At 31.3% G+C, this 18,958-nt stretch overlaps 3 protein-coding genes and 1 non-coding gene across 4 annotated transcripts; 2 read left to right on the top strand and 2 right to left on the bottom strand.

Moving 5' to 3' along the window:
- The first annotated feature begins 5,273 nt into the window (after positions 1-5,273).
- Positions 5,274-8,353, top strand: LOC126687027 (putative disease resistance protein RGA1). The gene has a single exon (XM_050381372.1). It carries the CDS (start codon positions 5,345-5,347, stop codon positions 8,123-8,125), a length of 2,781 nt encoding a protein of 926 aa, XP_050237329.1. The 5' UTR covers positions 5,274-5,344; the 3' UTR covers positions 8,126-8,353.
- Positions 8,354-8,501: 148 nt separating this feature from the next.
- On the bottom strand, positions 8,502-10,606 carry LOC126687028 (calcium sensing receptor, chloroplastic). Its single transcript, XM_050381373.2, has 6 exons — positions 10,249-10,606; positions 9,909-10,154; positions 9,615-9,807; positions 9,338-9,479; positions 9,127-9,258; positions 8,502-8,837 (listed from the first exon to the last, which is right to left on the bottom strand). The coding sequence occupies exons 1-6, from the start codon at positions 10,480-10,482 to the stop codon at positions 8,606-8,608; spliced, it is 1,179 nt and encodes a 392-aa protein (XP_050237330.1). The 5' UTR covers positions 10,483-10,606; the 3' UTR covers positions 8,502-8,605.
- A 232-nt stretch (positions 10,607-10,838) lies between these two features.
- Positions 10,839-11,482, bottom strand: LOC126687029 (18.5 kDa class I heat shock protein-like). Its single transcript, XM_050381374.1, has one exon. The coding sequence runs from the start codon at positions 11,433-11,435 to the stop codon at positions 10,989-10,991; it is 447 nt and encodes a 148-aa protein (XP_050237331.1). The 5' UTR covers positions 11,436-11,482; the 3' UTR covers positions 10,839-10,988.
- Positions 11,483-11,585: 103 nt separating this feature from the next.
- Positions 11,586-11,659, top strand: TRNAI-AAU (transfer RNA isoleucine (anticodon AAU)). The gene has a single exon. It is a non-coding gene; the product is annotated as a tRNA-Ile (tRNA).
- Positions 11,660-18,958: the final 7,299 nt, after the last annotated feature.

The raw sequence follows: 18,958 nt of genomic DNA, 5'->3' as shown, positions 1-18,958 counted from the left end.
TGGAATTAATGGTCAAACCTCTGAAATTAACCTCTGAAATTAATTTCTGAAGTTAATCTTCTGTCAAAGGTCTTCTGAAGTTAATCTTCCGTCAAAGGTCAAACCTTGGTCAAACTTCTGAAATTAACTTCTGAATTGCTTTCTCTATCTTTTAAACGATATGACTTTTATGGCCTTTTGGCCATATTTTTAATTTTGGTGCAAACAGTTAGTAACTACCTTACACTTTTGGTAAATCGATACACCAAACACGAAAAACACTAACGTGGACATTATAATATACCGCCATGTGTCGTTGCGTGATTGGTCGGTATATCAATTTGCCAAAAAATGAAAGTTAGTTATTGACATTGTCAAGTTTCAAAGTTTATGTTGTAATTGCAAATTAGGGTAAAGTTCGTGTATGCATTTGCAATTAACCTTAATAAGGTAAACTACTTTCAATAAATAAAAAATTTAATTATTATTTGATTTTTTATTTAAAATCTTTATAATTATAAAATTTTATTATCAATTAAAAATGTTAAACTATTAAATTAATAATCCAAAGTATTGTATAGATAAACTATTCCTAATTAACTATTATTTTAAATATTATTTAATAATTAGACGAGTCACACTGCGAGACACGTGAAATGACACTAGTTATTCTTAAATGTGCACAATGGATTCCAATAGCCGAAAACAGATTTTAGGCTAAAATTAAAAAATATTTGAAAGGTTGTGCTAATATTTGAGACAAAATTATAGTTCGTGTTATTTGGTAGGAATAATCCAAAACGACGTCGCATAAAGAAGGCCACGCTGGCGCTGGTGAGGCAATCCGGCGAGCCACGTGGGGTTTCAGATGTCGGAAATGGGACCTGAGCTAATAATTAAAAAGATTGTTTTAGCTTGAGCTAACAATTAAGACAATTTGTAGTAATGACTTAAATCGCAAAAAACGCTAAAGGTGGTGTTATTTAATAGGAATATCCCACTATTTTTTAACAAATTATTATATAGTAGAGATTTGAATATATTTTAGTAAGTCTTATTTTTATAATTTTGATAAACTTTATTTTTATATTGTTTGTGAATTGACATTTTATTTGATTAAAATTATTTAGCGTTTGTTTAAATTTTAAATTTTTAATATTAGAGCTATAGTTAGTCCATTGAAGTATTATCGAAACATAACATAATAACGATGAAAGATTTAAGTATGCAAATGGCATTCGAAAATTTTCACTACTTCTTTTTATCGAAGATTTACACTGTGTCAGTACTTTTTAGAAATTCATTTTTAGCCCACTGGCTGACAGAGGGGTGGGTCGAACCGATGCCTTTCTGAAGATGCAAAGTGCAGTGTTGCCATCCGGGCCAACACTCACTTGCAAAAAAATTCACTACTTAAACTCACTAAAACATAGTTAAAATACTGTTGATGTCTTTCTTTTCAAAAACCCTAACCGCAACAAGAGGGAGGTGATTTTGGCCATTTTTTGGTTCAAAATCACCTCCCTACCTTCTCGTTTTCTGTTTAAATATCGTATTTAGTTTATTTTGCGTCAATAATCACAGATCTGATATCTGTTGATATTTTTATTTCTTTCTTTATGAATGTTTTGTCTTCCTTTGTGGAGTTCTGACTCTTATTCTTTGTGGGTTTTGCTATTTCTTTGATGGAATTATATACGGAGCGTAGATCTGAAGTGCTATCAGTAGAAATCTTATTTTTAATATTCTCTCAATCGGACTCATTTAAAGACCAAAGAGTCGATTTGTGGTTTACAATAACCTTCGAGTGGAGCGGACCGATCGCCGAGTTGCATATTCAAAGAGTTCCGTCAATGCGATTGAAGAAATTAGATATGATTTTCTGTTATTTTACTGATGTTTTATTATTGTACTTCTTGAATGTATTGATTTATTCAATATTTGATCAAGTTGTATTTTTATTTCTCAATTAATGAAATTTTCATTATTCTTAAAAAAAAAAATACCGTTGATGTTAAAATTTTATGCTTAATCTCGTATCATATTGTACATCTCTTAGTAAATTAATTGTTAGGTTTCATTTTAATTTTTAATTTTTATATCAGTCAATTTGCGTTGCATTTATTGGTGGACGCAAGAAGAGTTAAAGAAGACACTTGACCCTTCAAAATAACAAAAAAATGCTTTTTTTGTTTTGAACTGAAAGATAATTTTATTATTTTTGGCATCAATTCATATATCACTTTCTATTTTCGATAAACAATTTAAAGATTTCATATCCTTTTTACCCCGGGTAAATATATGTTTATCTCATTACTCCATCTTTTTAATATTATATATGTTATTTTAATACCAATAAAAAATAAATTGGCGTATTTGATATACATCGTGCCAATAAAAAAATTCGTCAATGTTACGCTATTTATATGCCTAAAAACTATAAAATAATAAATGTAAAATAAATTATGAGCTATATTTCTCCACAAATATTCATTTTTCAATAATAAAAAACTAATTTTAACTAATTGACTATTATTCAATTTTTATATTTATTTAAGCATTCTATTATTTTAGGACAAAGAGAATATATATTAAATGCCTTATGGTTAAAAAAAATATAAACAGTTTTTCGTTTTTATAAATTGGATAATTTTTTCAATAACTTTAATCAAATTATAAAATTTAACATCAATTTTAATCCAATTTCATTTGTTATTTAAATGATATTTAAAATAAATATTAAAAAGTTAGATTTTAAAGTGATATCATATCAGATTGTGAAATTCTCTGGAAAAAAAAGACTGTGAAATTATTGTAATTGGCTAAAATTATTTTCAATTTATAATTAGAATAAATTATTAATATTAAAAGATTAGGTAAATTTCTAAAGAATAGATATTTTAAAAAGTTATATCAAACTGTAATTTTAATAATTTTTTTTAAAAAAGAATTTCGATTGAAATGTCATGTGATTCAAATAAATTAGAATTTTATATTTATTCCAACTTGGTAGTTATTTTTTTAGCTAAGTGATTAAATTGTGACAAATTTATAACTTTAAAAAGATTTGAATAACATTTTAAAAAGTCGACAATATGCTTTAGCACTATTATATATGAATTACGATTATTGTTTGTTTCCAACTGTTTTTTTTTCATGTGCGATAAAAGTTAAATAAATGCCATATTTTTAAAAATTAATATAATATAGCAACCATTTCAGTAAAAAGTATTTTTTAAAATTAATTTTTTTATTTGTTCATCCAACTAAATTCTATAATTACTTGCATTTTAGAATTTTAAGATGATTTTAACAATTATCTTTCAATTTTATCCTTTCCTAATAAATTCAATTCACAAAACATTTATCAATTTAGTGCATCTCTAATAGTGCTCTTTATTTTAAAGAGCATCTTTAGTAAAATAAAGAACATTTTTCAAATAGAGAGTGATATTTCTATTTTTACTATAACTAGTTTCGCATTACGTGCTATGCACGTGGCTCGTAATGTAACTCGTTAATATACATATTAGTAAATTTATTATAATTATATCAATTTTTTTATTTTTTATTAATATTAAATTAGATAAGAATTTTTGTAAAAGTAAATATAATATATTCGGTTATTAAATTTTTTTCCATACTGAATTTATTCTTCTTTTGGTTTTATAATAACCATAATTAACTTAATTTTATTAATAATATATTTAAAAATAATAAAATAAAAATTCAAATAATAATATATTGACCAAATACAGTATTTTAATTTTGTAAATAAATCAAAATAAAAGATAGGTATTCCTACTAATTTGGAGACAACTTAGTTATTTTTTACATACTAAAAACTAAATTGGAGATAATTTAGCTATCTATTCTAATTAGGACTTTAATTACAATAGTGATTAATTAAATAACTAATTAGTTAATGACTATAAAACCTTTATTTAGTAATAAACTGAAAAGGATTATGCAGTAAATTTGCCTGTTCCCTCCCATTCGTGGTTTTATATATAGTATAGATAAAATTTTTAAATTTAATTTTTAATTTTTATAGATAATAATAGAAATATTAAATATTAATAATGTTTATTTAATTATATTTTTAATATAAATTTTTAATATAATTTTTATAATGAATAATAATAATATATATTAATAATATAAATTTATTTTTATTTTAAAATTATTTATTTATTCATTTTTTGTATTAAAAATAATTAATATCATATTTTAAAATAAAACACTAACTTATTTTTTAAATGTAAAATTTTATCCTATAAAATTTGAAGTAGAGAGTGATAATGACTTTTTAGAGCATTTCCAGTGGCACTCTTTATAATAGAGAGTATTTTTTGCAAAATAGAGAGCATCTCAAATATAAAGAGTATGGTTTTTAATTTTAGTTCAATTAGACTCTCCAATTCATAACTTTTTAATTTATTATTTTTATAAATATTAAGTAATATTAATCTATTAATTTGTTTATTTGTAATTTATTTATTTTATTACTTTTAAATATTGAAAATAAGATAAAATTATATTTTCAAAAGCAAAAATCATCAAAATCATTTTAAAATTTGAAATTTTGTTTATAAAATTTGAAGTAGAGAGTGAATTTGGCTCTCTACATGTGGAGAGCCAAGTTCACTCTCTTCTCTAAATTTTAAATATAAAGAGTCTATTGGAGTTTATATTTTGCACAAAACTCTTTAATTAAAGAATTTTACATTTTTAATGAGTGCATTAAAGATGCTCTTACATATGGAGAGGCATTTTCACTCTCTTCTCTAAATTTAGAAGAAAAAAAAAAGAGTCATTGAACCTTTAATTTATGGCCAAATAGTCTAAATTAAAAAGTTTAATAATTTTAAAGAGTTTTTTTTGGAGATGTTCTAATAAAGCTACATTAGTATTTATCTTTATAATTGAAGACAGAAATAATACTTTTTTAAAATGCACAATTTTATCTAAATAGACAAGTAAATAAAAATGAGGAATGAATTAATTTATGATTGAAATAATATTTGAAAATTAAATTTAAAATGAATTGGAATTATTGGACTAGGATAAAATTGAAAGATAATTGTAACAATCATCTTAAAAATATAAAATACAGTAATTATAGAATTCAGGTTTTTAAAAAGAAATTTAAAATTATTTTTTTTGATTAAATTTACAAAAGGATTTAGATTTTTTTTTCCCTTAAGTCAACTTAAAGATATGATGATTAGTGGCTGAGCACAAGCTCATTCAATATAAAAAGGGGAGAAATGAAGAGAACTATTACATACAAACACATCCAATAAATACAATCGTCTCTCCGGACTCTAAACTAAAGTAGTAGATCTTTTCATCTGTTGTGGCAATGGCAGAATCCCTGGTTTTCGAAGTCCTACAAAAAGTAGGATCCTTCCTTTATGAAGAAGTGAGTCAATTTATGGGTGTCCGAGGACAACTTGAGAAGCTTCAGAGCAATCTCCAAGCCATCCAGGCTGTGCTTTCTGATGCGGAAAACAGGCAATGGAAGGAGGCTGTGATCAAGCTATGGCTGGATAAGCTCAAAGACGTATCCTACGACATTGATGATGTTCTAGACGAATGGAGCACCGCGATTCTGAAAGGAGATAATCCATCTTCCTCCCAAGTATTTTCTCTACTCCCTAGCTTTTGCTTTTCCTGCTATCAGATTCCTGTTCGTTATGATATTGCTGATAAGATAACAGAATTAAATGTAAGACTAGATGTTATTGCCTGTGAGAAAGAGAGGTATAGCTTTAACCAACTCGTTGTTAAAAATGAACAACTAGTTGAGCAACGAATCACCACCTCTGTCGTTAATATTTCAGAGGTGAAAGGAAGAGGCGAAGAGAAGCAGAAAATCATTGACATGTTGGTTGGAGAGAGTTGTGAAACCCAACCCCTACGAGTCATCTCCTTAGTGGGGATGGGAGGCATTGGAAAAACAACTTTGGCCAAATTAGTTTATAATGATGATGATGTGAAAAACCATTTTGACGCGATAATATGGGTGTGTGTCTCCAATCCCTTTGATGAGATTAGAGTTGCCAAGGCGATTCTTGAATCTCTTATGCAGGTGACGCCAAATCTGGTCGAACTACAGAGCATACTAGAGCAGATACAACGATTGATGAGTGGGAAAAGGTTTTTACTTGTTTTAGATGATGTGTGGACTGAAGATCGTAGTAAGTGGGAGCAATTGGAATGCTCTCTTCTATCCGGGTTGCCAGGAAGCAGAATTCTTGCAACCACTCGCAAGGAGAATGTTGCAAAGACTATAGGGTGCACCGAGTCTGATATATTCCCAATAGGACATTTGTCCGATGAGGAATGCTGGTTATTGTTTAGCCAGATTGTGTTTGCTAGATGTACTAGCAAAATTAATGAACAACTAGAAGGAATCTGTAGGGAGATTGTTGCAAAATGTAAAGGTTTGCCTCTTGCTATTAGGATGCTCGGATCTCTATGCTCTGGAAAATCCAGAGCAGAGTTGCAGAGTATTTTAGAAAGTGAGGTATGGGAACTAGAAGAGGCTAAAGTTGATATTTTCCCTCATCTATTGTTGAGCTATTATGATTTGCCTTCAGCCTTGAAACGATGTTTCTCATACTGTTCCATCTTTCCAAAAGACTACAGCATAAGTAAACATAAACTGATCGAGTCATGGATGGCTCTCGGGTTTCTCAGGGCAACATCGAGGGAAGACATGGAGAAAGTAGGAGAAAAGTACTTCCAGAAATTAGCAATGTGCTCCCTCCTCCAAGATTATGAAGTGGATAGGGATGATGGGAGCATAACATCTTGTCATATGCATGATATAGTCCATGATTTTGCTCTTTTCATTACAAAGAATGAATGTTTTTCGTTGGAGGCTATTGGTTCTGAAGAGACAAGAATTGAATCCTTCCCCAAAGAAGCACGCTATGCAAGATTAATGGTTGCAGATGGTGCTCCTCTTCTAGATTTCTTGAGTGGTTTGAAGAGACTGCACAGTTTGAAGGTTCAATGCAGTTCCAGCACCACCATTTCTGGAGCTCAGCTAACTCATCTGTTTGAAAACTTGAGTCTTTTGAGATCGTTAGACCTGAGCAATTGTAATATTACAGAAATACCATCTGCAATACGTAAATTAGTACACTTAAAGCAACTAGATTTATCTTTGAACTATAACTTGAGGGAGTTGCCTGAAACAGTATGCGAGTTAGTTAACTTGCAAACCTTAAATGTTTCTTGTGGTAGTGATGGTTTTGGTAAGCTACCACAAGGTATAGGAAAACTAATCCAGTTAAGGCATTTGCACAATAGCCCAACTGTAGTACTTCCTAAAGGAGTTGGAAGCTTAATCCGCCTCCGAACATTAGATGATTTTTGCCTTGGCTATGGAGGCGCAGATTTTTCTCTTGCGGATCTTGAAAAGTTGAACCATCTTAAAGGAAAGCTTAGTATCACAGGGTTGAATGGTAAGTTAGATGTAGTTTCTGCTAAGCAAGCAAAGTTGAAGACAAAGACTCAAATTATTTCTGTCGCACTAAATTTTCAAGGAGAAGAAGCAGAGTCAAGGAAGTATCATGACAAGGACATAATAGAAGAATTAGAGTCATCTCCAAATTTAGAATGTTTATCAATATATAGCTACCAAGGATCGGTGTTTCCAAGTTGGATAATGTCATTAGCTAATCTGAAGAAACTTGATCTGTATTCTTGCTATAACTGTCAGCATTTACCTTCTCTAGGGAAGCTTCCATCTCTAGAATCTCTCGACTTTTTTCGGTTACTTGGGGTGAATAAGATTGGCTTGGAATTTCTGGGAATAGGACCTCACACTGACAATGAGACCGATGTTGCATTTCCCAAACTGACTCGACTAAGTTTCTCGAGAATGGCTGGTTGGCGAGAACGGGATGATGTAGTTGATGGGGACACCGATGAAGATATTTCTAGTAGAATCGTAATGCCATCTCTTCAGTCTCTATCTTTTTTGAAATGCTATAACTTGCGGGCATTGCCAAGCTACATTTCCCAACGGGTAAGGCAAAGGAAATTGAATTTGACAATCAAGCGGTGTAGCTTTCTGAGATCACGATACCAGCAAGATTTCTCTGACCTTCCTAATGTCAATCTATGGTGAATGCATGCATATGATGATGAAGCAATCATGACTCCGTAGTTAATTCCTGTGCTTTGTTTCGTTATTTTTTGTTAAGTTGCAATCTTGCTGGAATTATTTATTGTATTTTTTCTCACATTTGATGTGCCATTGTTTTTTCTGTTTCTGTGATAATGTTCATTTTATTTGCTACAGTTCCATTTTTGAAAAGAGTAATCAGTTATTATCTAATGTATTCTGTTTTTCTCATATTTGCTGTACTAGTATCTAAGCACGCCTGTCAGATTCATATCCCCGTATTATTTTGGAAAGTAAGGCGTCCGTGGACATACACCCACATCGAACACCCCTATTCGAATTTGAGTATCATAGGAAATAGCAAGGCGACATAAGAATATACAAAATTTAGTTTTTAACTCTAATAAAAGAATTACAAGATGTATTTGAAGAGAGCTATACTAAACTGAGAGTGCATATATTCAAGCATTTCTGCAAAAAAGTTTAGTCAGATCCAGGAAGCAACTTTGTGCTGGTTGTTCCGAAGCGTCTAGATGCTGCAGGAATGATTCGGGATGGTGATAGAACCTCAACTAAAGATAGATTATATGAATCTGTTCCTAAACGACTCTGTGACCATCCTTTGCCTCCAGAAAATCCATCTGCTACTATCCAGCAATTTTTGAACCCCAAACTTGTTAGACTTCTGGCAACTATTTTTGCAGCATCCGAGTACCTGGATATATATTAATGAATTTAAGTTAACACACCATTCGGTTCAAACTGAGCAGAAAATTTTGATTTTTTCTTTTTACAAAATTCAAACTGAACTAAATTTACATGGATTTAAAATATTTCAAAACAATATCAATTCAGTTGGTTTTTTCGGTTTGGTTCACTTTGTACCAAAAGTGAACTGAATTTTTTTATAATGTCGAAATGAACCTGACTGAATTTGTCGGTTTAGTTCAGTTTTTGCACACCTCTAAAAAACAACAATGAAAGAATATGGAGAAAGAACTCACGAATCCAAGATAACAATGTTAGAGCCTTTGTTAATTTTCTTAAGATATGAAATCTTGAGAGCTGTTATTTCAGCTTCTACTTTCTTCACATTTCTGACCAAGCCTCTCAACTTGCTTGGTAATTCTTCCAAACTGTAACATTAACAACAATAACTCAGAATAGAATGATAATAAATGACTGAAAACAATGCAATAAAAACCGACTACTCACGGAATTGCAATCAACTTGTTCTTAGCACCGGAGGGGACACGGGGAATACCCGTCTTGTCCTTGTCCTTCTCTGAGCGTATATCGACCATAACATAGTTTTTGGTGCATATAGCATCCAAGGTTTGAGCAGGAGTCAGTTCACCTAAAGGGTCACAGAAAAACATAGACTCGCTTTAATATTCGAACCCTCAAATTAGCTCTTTGATTGCTTATGAAACTGCAAAATCAAAGGTTACTACGGTACGTAAACATTATTGATAAGAGACAGTAAATTCACCTTTGTATCCACGGAGATTAAAGGAGATGGCAGACAAAACAGGAGGCAGAAGGAGGTATCCGAGAAAGATTGCTCCAGCAGTTCCTACAATCACCACAGGTTCCGCTGACAAAATGGATTCGACAGTGGATGATGCTACCGGTTTCATGCCTACGATCACATTTGAGGTCTGTTGTGCAGCGTCAGCAGCCGTCTGTGTTCATAAGAGACATCCATATCAATATGAACATAAGAACAAATACATTTCCACATTGTCAGGATTTACTTCTATTTAAATTATGATAATGTGCAAACCTTAGCAGCACTAAGAACTGGCTCTGTATCAATGCCGCTACTTTGAATTGCTTCTTGAGCTTTCCTTGATGCTTCGGAAATAGCCGGAGAAGCAATCTTCAACGCTTCATCTCCAGCTTTCTTTACAATTGGCATTGCTGCATCTACCCCAGGCTTCAATGCATCACTAACAACTCCAAAAACTCGTTGAGCAGTCTCGAGAAAACCCGAACCAACTTCCTGAACTTGATCAATAGTCTTCTCCACCTATGAATTTTCAAATTACAAGTAAATTCAGCAACCGAGTACCAACTAAAATTAAACATATTAACATCACTACATAAAATCTGAACATACTTACTTGAGTAAGAGAGGAGACAATTTGATCTTTAGGGAGGGCCTTGGCCTCAAGAGGAGGAGCGAAAACAGCTAAAAGAGAGATGGCTGTCGACGCTGGTAAAGAAACCGAGATTGGTCTCAATAGAGATGGTTTGGATGGTAAATTAGAAGACGATGGCAGGGACAGTCTTGCAATGGCAGCAGAAGCTGAGGATGGTGATCTTAAGGCCATCTTCTCAGCTGCTGCCAATGCCATATTTGATAAGACTCGCAAAGAAAAAAATGGACAAGAAGATCAAGAGAGTGTGTTTAAGGCATAGACTGAATGTCTGGTTGGTAAGTATATGGAGAAGGGATTTTGTGATGATAAATTGATGGCTCAGAATTCATAAAATTTTGGCCAATTGAAATAATGTTTTTGTTGGCCCACATTAATATCCTGCCTGCTGCTGGTTGGCTTGTACTATACATAATAAAATTATAAGTAGAATTATTGTTGAATAATTTATAACCAATATGCCTAAAATGTTTTTAAAATATTAAGTCTATTTTAGTACCTTTCTATACATGAAGAGCTCAATTAAAACTATGAACTAAACATGAAGAGTTCAATTAAACTATGAACTAAACACGAAGAGCATATTTAAATGTTTTAAAATACAAAGGTGGTTCTTACAGCACTACAAATCATAATTCACAAAAGCACACATCATAACTCATATATCAACAACAAACATATAGTTTAAGCCAAACATTCAAAATTCAACCAGAACCAGAGATTTCAATGGATCTAACATTAGGGTTTCCAGAAACAGCACCACCGCCTTCTTTAGGAACAGTGACAGTGAGCACTCCATTAACCATACAAGCTTCAACTCCATCCCTTTTAGCATTATCAGGCAGCTTAAACCGACTCATAAATTTCCCACTCTCAGTGCTTATTTGAAGCATGTTCTCATCATCAATATGCACCAACACATCTTCGTCTCCATTGAACACTGCTCTAAACACATGGCCTCTCTGTGTTTCTCTCCAATCCACATGGGTTTCGAGGGATCCAAATGAAGGGAAGTGATGAAATGGGGGAATTAAGGTAGAGGGTAATGGGAAGTTTTGGAATAATAGATCAAATTCATGAGGATAATCCCATAATTCTGAAGAGGAATTTCTGCTGCCTCTTTGATTATTATTTACTGGGATAATTGACATTTTTCTTACGTTTTCTGATTTGGGAAAGTTCAGGCTAATTTAATGGAAGAAGATACACATGCAAATTGCAATTATTGAACCTTTTCTTGATGATTCTGGAAAGTTCGTACATATTATTGTTATAGGAAATTTACAGATGAAATAATAACTGGCCCATTAGCTCAGTTGGTTAGAGCGTCGTGCTAATAACGCGAAGGTCGCAGGTTCGAAACCTGCATGGGCCATTTTTTGTATTTTGAAGGCTCGTTTGTGGTTTCCCTGGAGAAAAAACTTAATTTTTTTGGATAAATTATTACCAATGCGGTTTGAATTTTTTGAAAGATGTCTGAACTTTTATTATTTTCTTATCGTTTCAACTTTTTAATAATATATTTGTTTGCGTAAAAATAAATTCAAAAAGATCGAACTTCTAAATTTACTGTAGGTTCTATATGAAAATATATTTTATACCGAAATTCAATCAGAAAAGAGTAAAATTAATTAAATTATGTCTAAATTATATTAAATTAATTTGAAAGTTCAAAAACTCAAACAAAATTACTGAAATTATATTAAATTATTTATTGCTCGACTTAAAAATATATTTATTTATTTAATAATATAAAAATTATCAAAAGACATTTTTGTCTTTTAATTAAAATCAATTTCGTACTTCTCGGGAAGTAAAAATCAAAACAAGCAATATTTATCAACTTTCTGAGAAGTTAACTTCCCAGGAACTATATTTCCCGGGAAGTTAATTTCACAGAAATTACTATAAAACGAATCAAGTGAGGCGTTAAATTAACCTATCACATAGATTGGAGATAAAAAAACATGTAATTTTAAAGATCTTTTTGTTTGATAATTGTGTCGTTCCATATACGAACTTATAGCTACTATTTATATATGACAAATTTAAGTATAAAAATCTATTCTAATGAGATATAATCTCTTAGTGTCGTTTTATATATTTCACACATAGCTTCTAATGTGACTCGTCAAATAATAATAATTATATTTATTATCGGTTACTGTAATTATATTTATATTTAATTAATAATTATTTTTATAATTATAAATTGTGTTTAAGGATAAATTTCAAATACTCCCTTCGTCTCAAAACAATAGTCTATTTTTTCTTTTTCACAAAATTTAAAAGACACAATTAATGCTCTAACTTCTTACAATTTTATTTTCATTTTTTTTATTATACCCTTATTAAACGTTATGATTAGTTTACTTTTTAACCTAATGACATTAAATGGTAAATTTGTAAATAAAGGTAACATGGAAAAATCAACACTATAAATTGTGATTTATTAGGAACATGGACAACTATTTGAGACAAAAAAAAAAAGAGAAAAGTGGACTATTATTTTGAAATCTAAATAGTAGTTAATTAGAAATACTTTTTATTTTTATTTATAGAGAATATAAATAAAAAAATTAATTAATAATTAAAATAGTAATTTATTAGAAGTAGTTTATCTTAGTTAGAGTTTTAAATGATAAAATAATAATTAAAATAGTATTGTGAGCGGGTTTCGGGGCGCTCATCTAGACTTATGGTTGACCTTGGTCTTGTTAGTTTTGAAATAAATAGTGTCACCATCTAGCTCAGCTAGGAAATATCTTTTTTACCGATTATATATAACTTCACTCGCTTATGGATAAAATTATCGTGCATCAGACCAAAAGATCGGGTTCATGGATACTATCAAAACTCTTGTACTTAACTTACTGATTTTATCGATTTTAAAAGATATGTTATGGATAAACATCTCATCAAAATAGGAAATTAATGGAAAAAAAGGACTGTATAGTAAATGCAAAAATGTAAACATGTGTTACACTGAGACACACATATAACTTGATTTAGACTAGTATGTGGACAACTAGCAATTACCTCTAAACAAGCATCTAATCCTAAGATTTTTAGCATATAATAGATAAAGGTGGATTTTATTTTATTTGCATGCACAAAATCTAAACTGGATATATATGTGAGATTGATTTCAGTTTTACCATCTTGAATTTCAATACAACCACTAATTATATTTTCATGGCAATTTTCTATATGGTTTGTTATTTTTGAACTAAATTAACATGATTATCTTGATTTAATCTTTTAATTATGAAACTGGACATACATTTAAAGTAGTAAACAGTAAAAACATACCCAATTGCAGGTGATATACATATGAGGTTAGAAATACTTTTAAACCTCTTTTCTAAAGTGATTGGTGGTTGTTTGTCGTGTGTCATTGATACATCCAAATTCAGGATCCGGTCAGAACATGGAAATTGTTCTTCTGATCCACATGAATATAATGGCCAAAACCGTATTCGCTTTCGGGTCCAGAAAAATTTGGGATTCAAGTCTAAAAGTTGATGGTCCGGCGATTGGGCCTCAAATCCCATAATGACATAGATCCACTATTGCTGATGTGGCAGGAGAATACTGATTGGGATAGGTCCGAGAAGTTATATAAAATAATTCTATTACTAATTATAGTCCAAAGATTTAAACGGGGCCCAATTCTAGCTCAAATGAGACCAGAAATATAAAGACAACATCTAGAATACATCAAAAAGATCTGGAAGGGTATGGTAGCGAAGAACGACGATTCTAGAAGATCCGGCGCCATCAAGGTAGGGGTCGAACTGAGTTTGTGATTTATTCGAAAAACGTGCAAAAACAGTTAAAATGCATAATTAAAGGTTTGGAATTTAAAATACTTTACATTAATGCATGAAAACAATGAAAAACATCATAAAACATGTTTCTGGAATGAAAATCATGACAATCATAGCTCTTTATATATAGTTTATAACAATTTTATGGAAATAATAGTGAAAATCGCTAAACAAGCATTCTAATGGAAAGAATCAAAAACGCAATGTGCATATGATACTAAAAAAGTGATAGAAGTACTATTCTAAAATTTGGGGTTATTTTTGGGCGATTCAGATATCCAGCTTTATATCGAAATGCAAAAGCGTGCTTTACTGATTAAAGCGTTTAATCTTAATTTTTTTTTTGCCAGAGAAGCGTTTAATCTTAATTTTTTTTTTGCCAGAGAAGCGTTTAATCTTAATTTGGTAGACTAAAATAGTCCGGAATTGGTGTGTGTGGGGTTTGTAGGGTTGGCCGAGGATTATTAGAAATCTAGAGTTTGTTCCTTTAATATTATATTCCCCCTTCCATTTTAGGGTTCATAATGTTATATCTATACTATATATAAAAGCACGGATGGGGGGGGGGGGCAGGCAAATTTACCGAATAATCCTTTCTAATTTACTACTAAATAATGGTTGTATGGTCATTAACTAATTATTTATTTAATTTATTACTAAAGATATAATATAATTAGAATCCTAAGTATAATAAAATTAGAGTCTCAATTAGAATTAGAGTCCTAAATATAATAGAATAAAGTTCTAATTAAAAAATAGCTATATTATTGGTTTAATAAAATGTTAATATGCTTAATACGATTTTTTTAATGAAGTTCAGTATACTCACAATCTTTACAAATAATGGCCAATTTATGGGTTTTCTTTTGTTCTCTATTGTTTTTATTTGGTTTTAGAATTTATTTATAGAGTTCTAATTAAAAAATAGCTATATTATTGGTTTAATAAAATGTTAATATGCTTAATACAATTTATTTAATGAAGTTCAGTGTACTCACAATCTTTATAAACCAATTTATGAACTTCTCATTAATAGGTTTTCTTTTGTTTTCTATTGTTTTTATTTGGTTTTAGAGTTTATTTCTAAATAAAAAAAGTAGCCGATTTGTTTGTTAATCAAGAAAAAAATTACACAATTTTATATGGTGATTTTTCCAATCTTATTAATAATTGGATATGTGCCGTATGCCTAATTGATGAAGATTTTGTATATTATGATATCTTATTTGGCATATGATTAAAGGATATAAATTCCAATATTATAGTACGTTATAGAATTTGTAGTGATATGATGCTATATTATCTCTCAAATATAAGTCTATAATTATCACAATATATATTTCTAAAAGGTTTTATAGTCATTAATTAATTAGTTATTTAATTAATTATAATTAAAATTAAAATTCTAATTAGAACAAGTAGGTAAATTATCTCCAATTTAGTTTTTAGTATGTAAAAAATAACTAAATTGTCTCCAAATTAGTAGAAATGCCTATCTTTTAATTTGATACAAAATTAAAATACTGTATTTGTCAATATAATATTATTTAAATTTCTATCTTATTATTTCTAAAGATATTATTAATAAAATTAAGTTAATTATTTAATTATGGTTATTATAAAACCAAAAGAAAAATAAATTCAGTATGGAAAAAAATTTAATAACCGAATATATTATATTTACTTTTACAAAAATTCTTAATTAATTATAAATAAAAAATTGATATAGTTATAATAAATTTACTAATATATTCATTGACGAGTTACGTTACGAGCCACGTGCATAGCACGTAATGCGAAACTAGTATATATACAATAGTAGATAAGGGTTAGGATTTATGGTTAGGTATTAGGAGTTAGAATTAATTTAAAACTTTATTTTAGGTCAGATAAATATTAAATTTGCAATAATTCATATATGTCATAAATAAAGCGGCAAAAAAGCTATTTTGATTCTTGAAAGTGTTAAAAAGAGATTTCAGGGCCACTATAGTTTGGTTATGGTTAATTTAGTCTACTAAATCTACAAATTTACCCATAAACATTTAAGGCATGATAATTAGACTAATTTTTTAGACTTTTATTACAACCTCTTTGGATTTTTATAAGCTATTTATGACAAATTACGTTTCAATCTTTCAAATTTGTCGTTGCATACTGATCTAGGCCGCTTTAATTTTAACATGTGGATCAATAGCTCGTCACCCGGATGAGTGTCTTTGAAAATCATCATCAGACGCTTTAGTCCCTTATCACTTTTCTACTTGTCCATAATAGAAATATCTACAAGTAACAATTAAATATTTAAAATAGTTTATTTTAATTCGTATTTTAAATATTATCTTGACATCGTATTATAAGTAATTTATAATTTTGAATTAATATTCTGACTCTAATAACTATTTTAGCAATTTTTTAATTAACAATTATATTTTATAAAATATAGAAGGCATTAATTAAATTGCCACTTGACAATTTTATCAATCCAGTACTAGTCACAATATCCACGATGTTTAATTTGTAGTTTAAAATTATAGCACTTTATGATATAGAGATAGATACTCAGCATGCATAGAGGTATTTATTGGCCTCTGTGGAGTGGTTTTGTGGTCTGATATATGGTGATATTTTAACATTTTTTTATGGATAAAGATGTATATTAAAGGGCCACAAGGCGTGGCAAAGCAACCGATCTTAAGTTTTCGGCTAATAATCACCCATGGCACCTCAATTTTAGGGGTACGGGCGCTAAACCCCCTGAAGTTTAAAAACGGGCGCTAAACCCCCTGAACTTTGAGGCGGCGCTCACAAAATCCCTTTTGGACGAAATATGACCAAAATACCCCTGACGCCGTTTTTTCAGTCAACTGACATTTTAAAAAAAAAATTATGACACTGCCATATCATCTGACACGTCAGAATTATACCTTAAAAATTTGAAAAACCCAAAATACCCTTACTTTAATTTAGAAAAAGACAAAAAAAAAACTCAATCTAATGAATTAACCCAACAACTGACCCGACCAATACCCCAACCCGACCGACCCGACCACCGCCGGAAAATTTTCCGGTCATCTTCTCCGATTTAAAGATGACCGGAAAATTTCCGGTCATCAAAAAAATTTGTTCCTCAGAGGAACAGATCGTCCGATCTGTTCCTCAGAGGAACAGATCGTCCGATCTGTTCCTCTGAGGAACAGATTATCTGTTCCTCATGAGGAACAGATCTGTTCCTCAACATGAGGAACAGACCGATCTGTTCCTCAGGGAACAGATCGGCGGCGATCTGTTCCCTGAGGAACAGATCAGCGCGATCTGTTCCTCAGGGAACAGATCGCCGCCGATCTGTTCCCTGAGGAACAAATCCGCGCGATCTGTTCCTCAGGGAACAGATCTGCAGATCTGTTCCTTGAGGAACAGATCTGAATCTGTTCCTCAGAGGAACAGATCCGACGATCTGTTCCTCTGAGGAACAGATAAAGATGACCGGAAAATTTCCGGTCATCTTCAAAATGGAGAAGATGACCGGAAAATTTTCCGGCGGTGGTCGGGTGACGGGTCGGTTGGTGGGGTGGTGGTTGGGTCGGTTTTTGGGTTGATAGATTGGTTTATATTAAATTGGGTTGGTTTGATTTTTTTTTTTAAATTAAATTAGGGGTATTTTGGGTTTTTCAAATTTTTAAGATATATTTCTGACGTGTCAGATGATATGACAGTGTCAGATTTTTTTTTTAAAATGTCAGTTGACTGAAAAAACGGCGCCAGGGGTATTTTGGTCATATTTCGTCCAAAAGGGGTTTTGTGAGCGCCGCCTCAAAGTTCAGGGGGTTTAGCGCCCGTTTTTAAACTTCAGGGGGTTTAGCGCCCGTACCCCTAAAGTTGAGGTGCCATGGGTGATTATTAGCCTAAGTTTTCGCACAAAAGGAGCCCTAAAGAAAAGGCACACTAAGGCTAGAACTCAAGAAGGGGCAATCAAAAGTTACATCAAAAGAATAAGGTCTGGATTCCTATAGAATTCCAAACCCGAATAAGCAAAACTAGAATCATTACATTTAACGTAGAATCCAGCCGAGATGAAACATCTGAACACTATATCCTCCACATCCGGAAGCATGTGATCGTATAATCGTTTGTTTCTACTTTTCCACAATTCCCAAATTGTAATATCCCAAAGAGAGTGCCAAAGCTTCAACTTACTTCCGCTTGAAACAAGAGATCTCCACTGGATAAGAAAATCAGTGATAGAGTTAGGCATGACCCAAAGGAAACCAACCTTGGATAAAATGCTATTCCAGACTGCGGTTGCGAACTCACAGAACATGAGTATGTGTTCTTGAGTTTCTTGTTGTTGACACAGAGAGCAGTAAATTGCTTCTGCAGCCACAATATTCCTGCTGTGAAGTAAGGATAGCGATGAAACACGACGATGGAGAGCGAGCCAAATGAAGAACAAGATGCGAGGAGGGGAAATAGAAGACCAGGCTGCTGAAAACGGTAAGACTGCAGCTGTTGTATTTGTGCGATTCAATTTGCAGAAACTGTTTGCAGTGTAAGCACCATTGCTTTTCGTCCAAAGAATCAAATCTGACCGAGAGTTAACAGTAATCTGATTCAATTGGATTTGTAAACTGTCAAGTTCCCTTTTTTCTTGCAGGCGCAACCTTCTTCTCCAAACCCATGCCGAGTTTATAATGGTCGAAAAGCTGACATATTTCTGTCTAGAGAGGTTGTACAGACGTGGATAAAGAGCTACCATTGTACCTTCGCTGTTCCACCTATCAGACCAGAAGGAGATAGAATGACCATTCTGAACTGAAAAACGAACATTAGAAATGAATAAATTC

Source organism: Mercurialis annua, linkage group LG6, assembly GCF_937616625.2.
Source record: "Mercurialis annua linkage group LG6, ddMerAnnu1.2, whole genome shotgun sequence".
In the NCBI taxonomy this organism is placed as follows: Eukaryota; Viridiplantae; Streptophyta; class Magnoliopsida; order Malpighiales; family Euphorbiaceae; genus Mercurialis; species Mercurialis annua.
This window is presented reverse-complemented; position numbering and strand designations above follow the sequence as displayed.

Excerpts from the sequence above, each read along its gene's own strand:
- LOC126687027 (XM_050381372.1), top strand. The coding sequence starts at position 5,345 with ATGGCAGAATCCCTGGTTTTCGAAGTCCTACAAAAAGTAGGATCCTTC.
- LOC126687028 (XM_050381373.2), bottom strand. The coding sequence starts at position 10,482 with ATGGCATTGGCAGCAGCTGAGAAGATGGCCTTAAGATCACCATCCTCA. Across the intron at positions 9,808-9,908 it reads CAGTTCTTAGTGCTGCTAAG|ACGGCTGCTGACGCTGCACA; the intron begins GTTTGCACATTA and ends TTATGAACACAG. Across the intron at positions 9,480-9,614 it reads TAATCTCCGTGGATACAAAG|GTGAACTGACTCCTGCTCAA; the intron begins GTGAATTTACTG and ends GTGACCCTTTAG.
- LOC126687029 (XM_050381374.1), bottom strand. The coding sequence starts at position 11,435 with ATGTCAATTATCCCAGTAAATAATAATCAAAGAGGCAGCAGAAATTCC.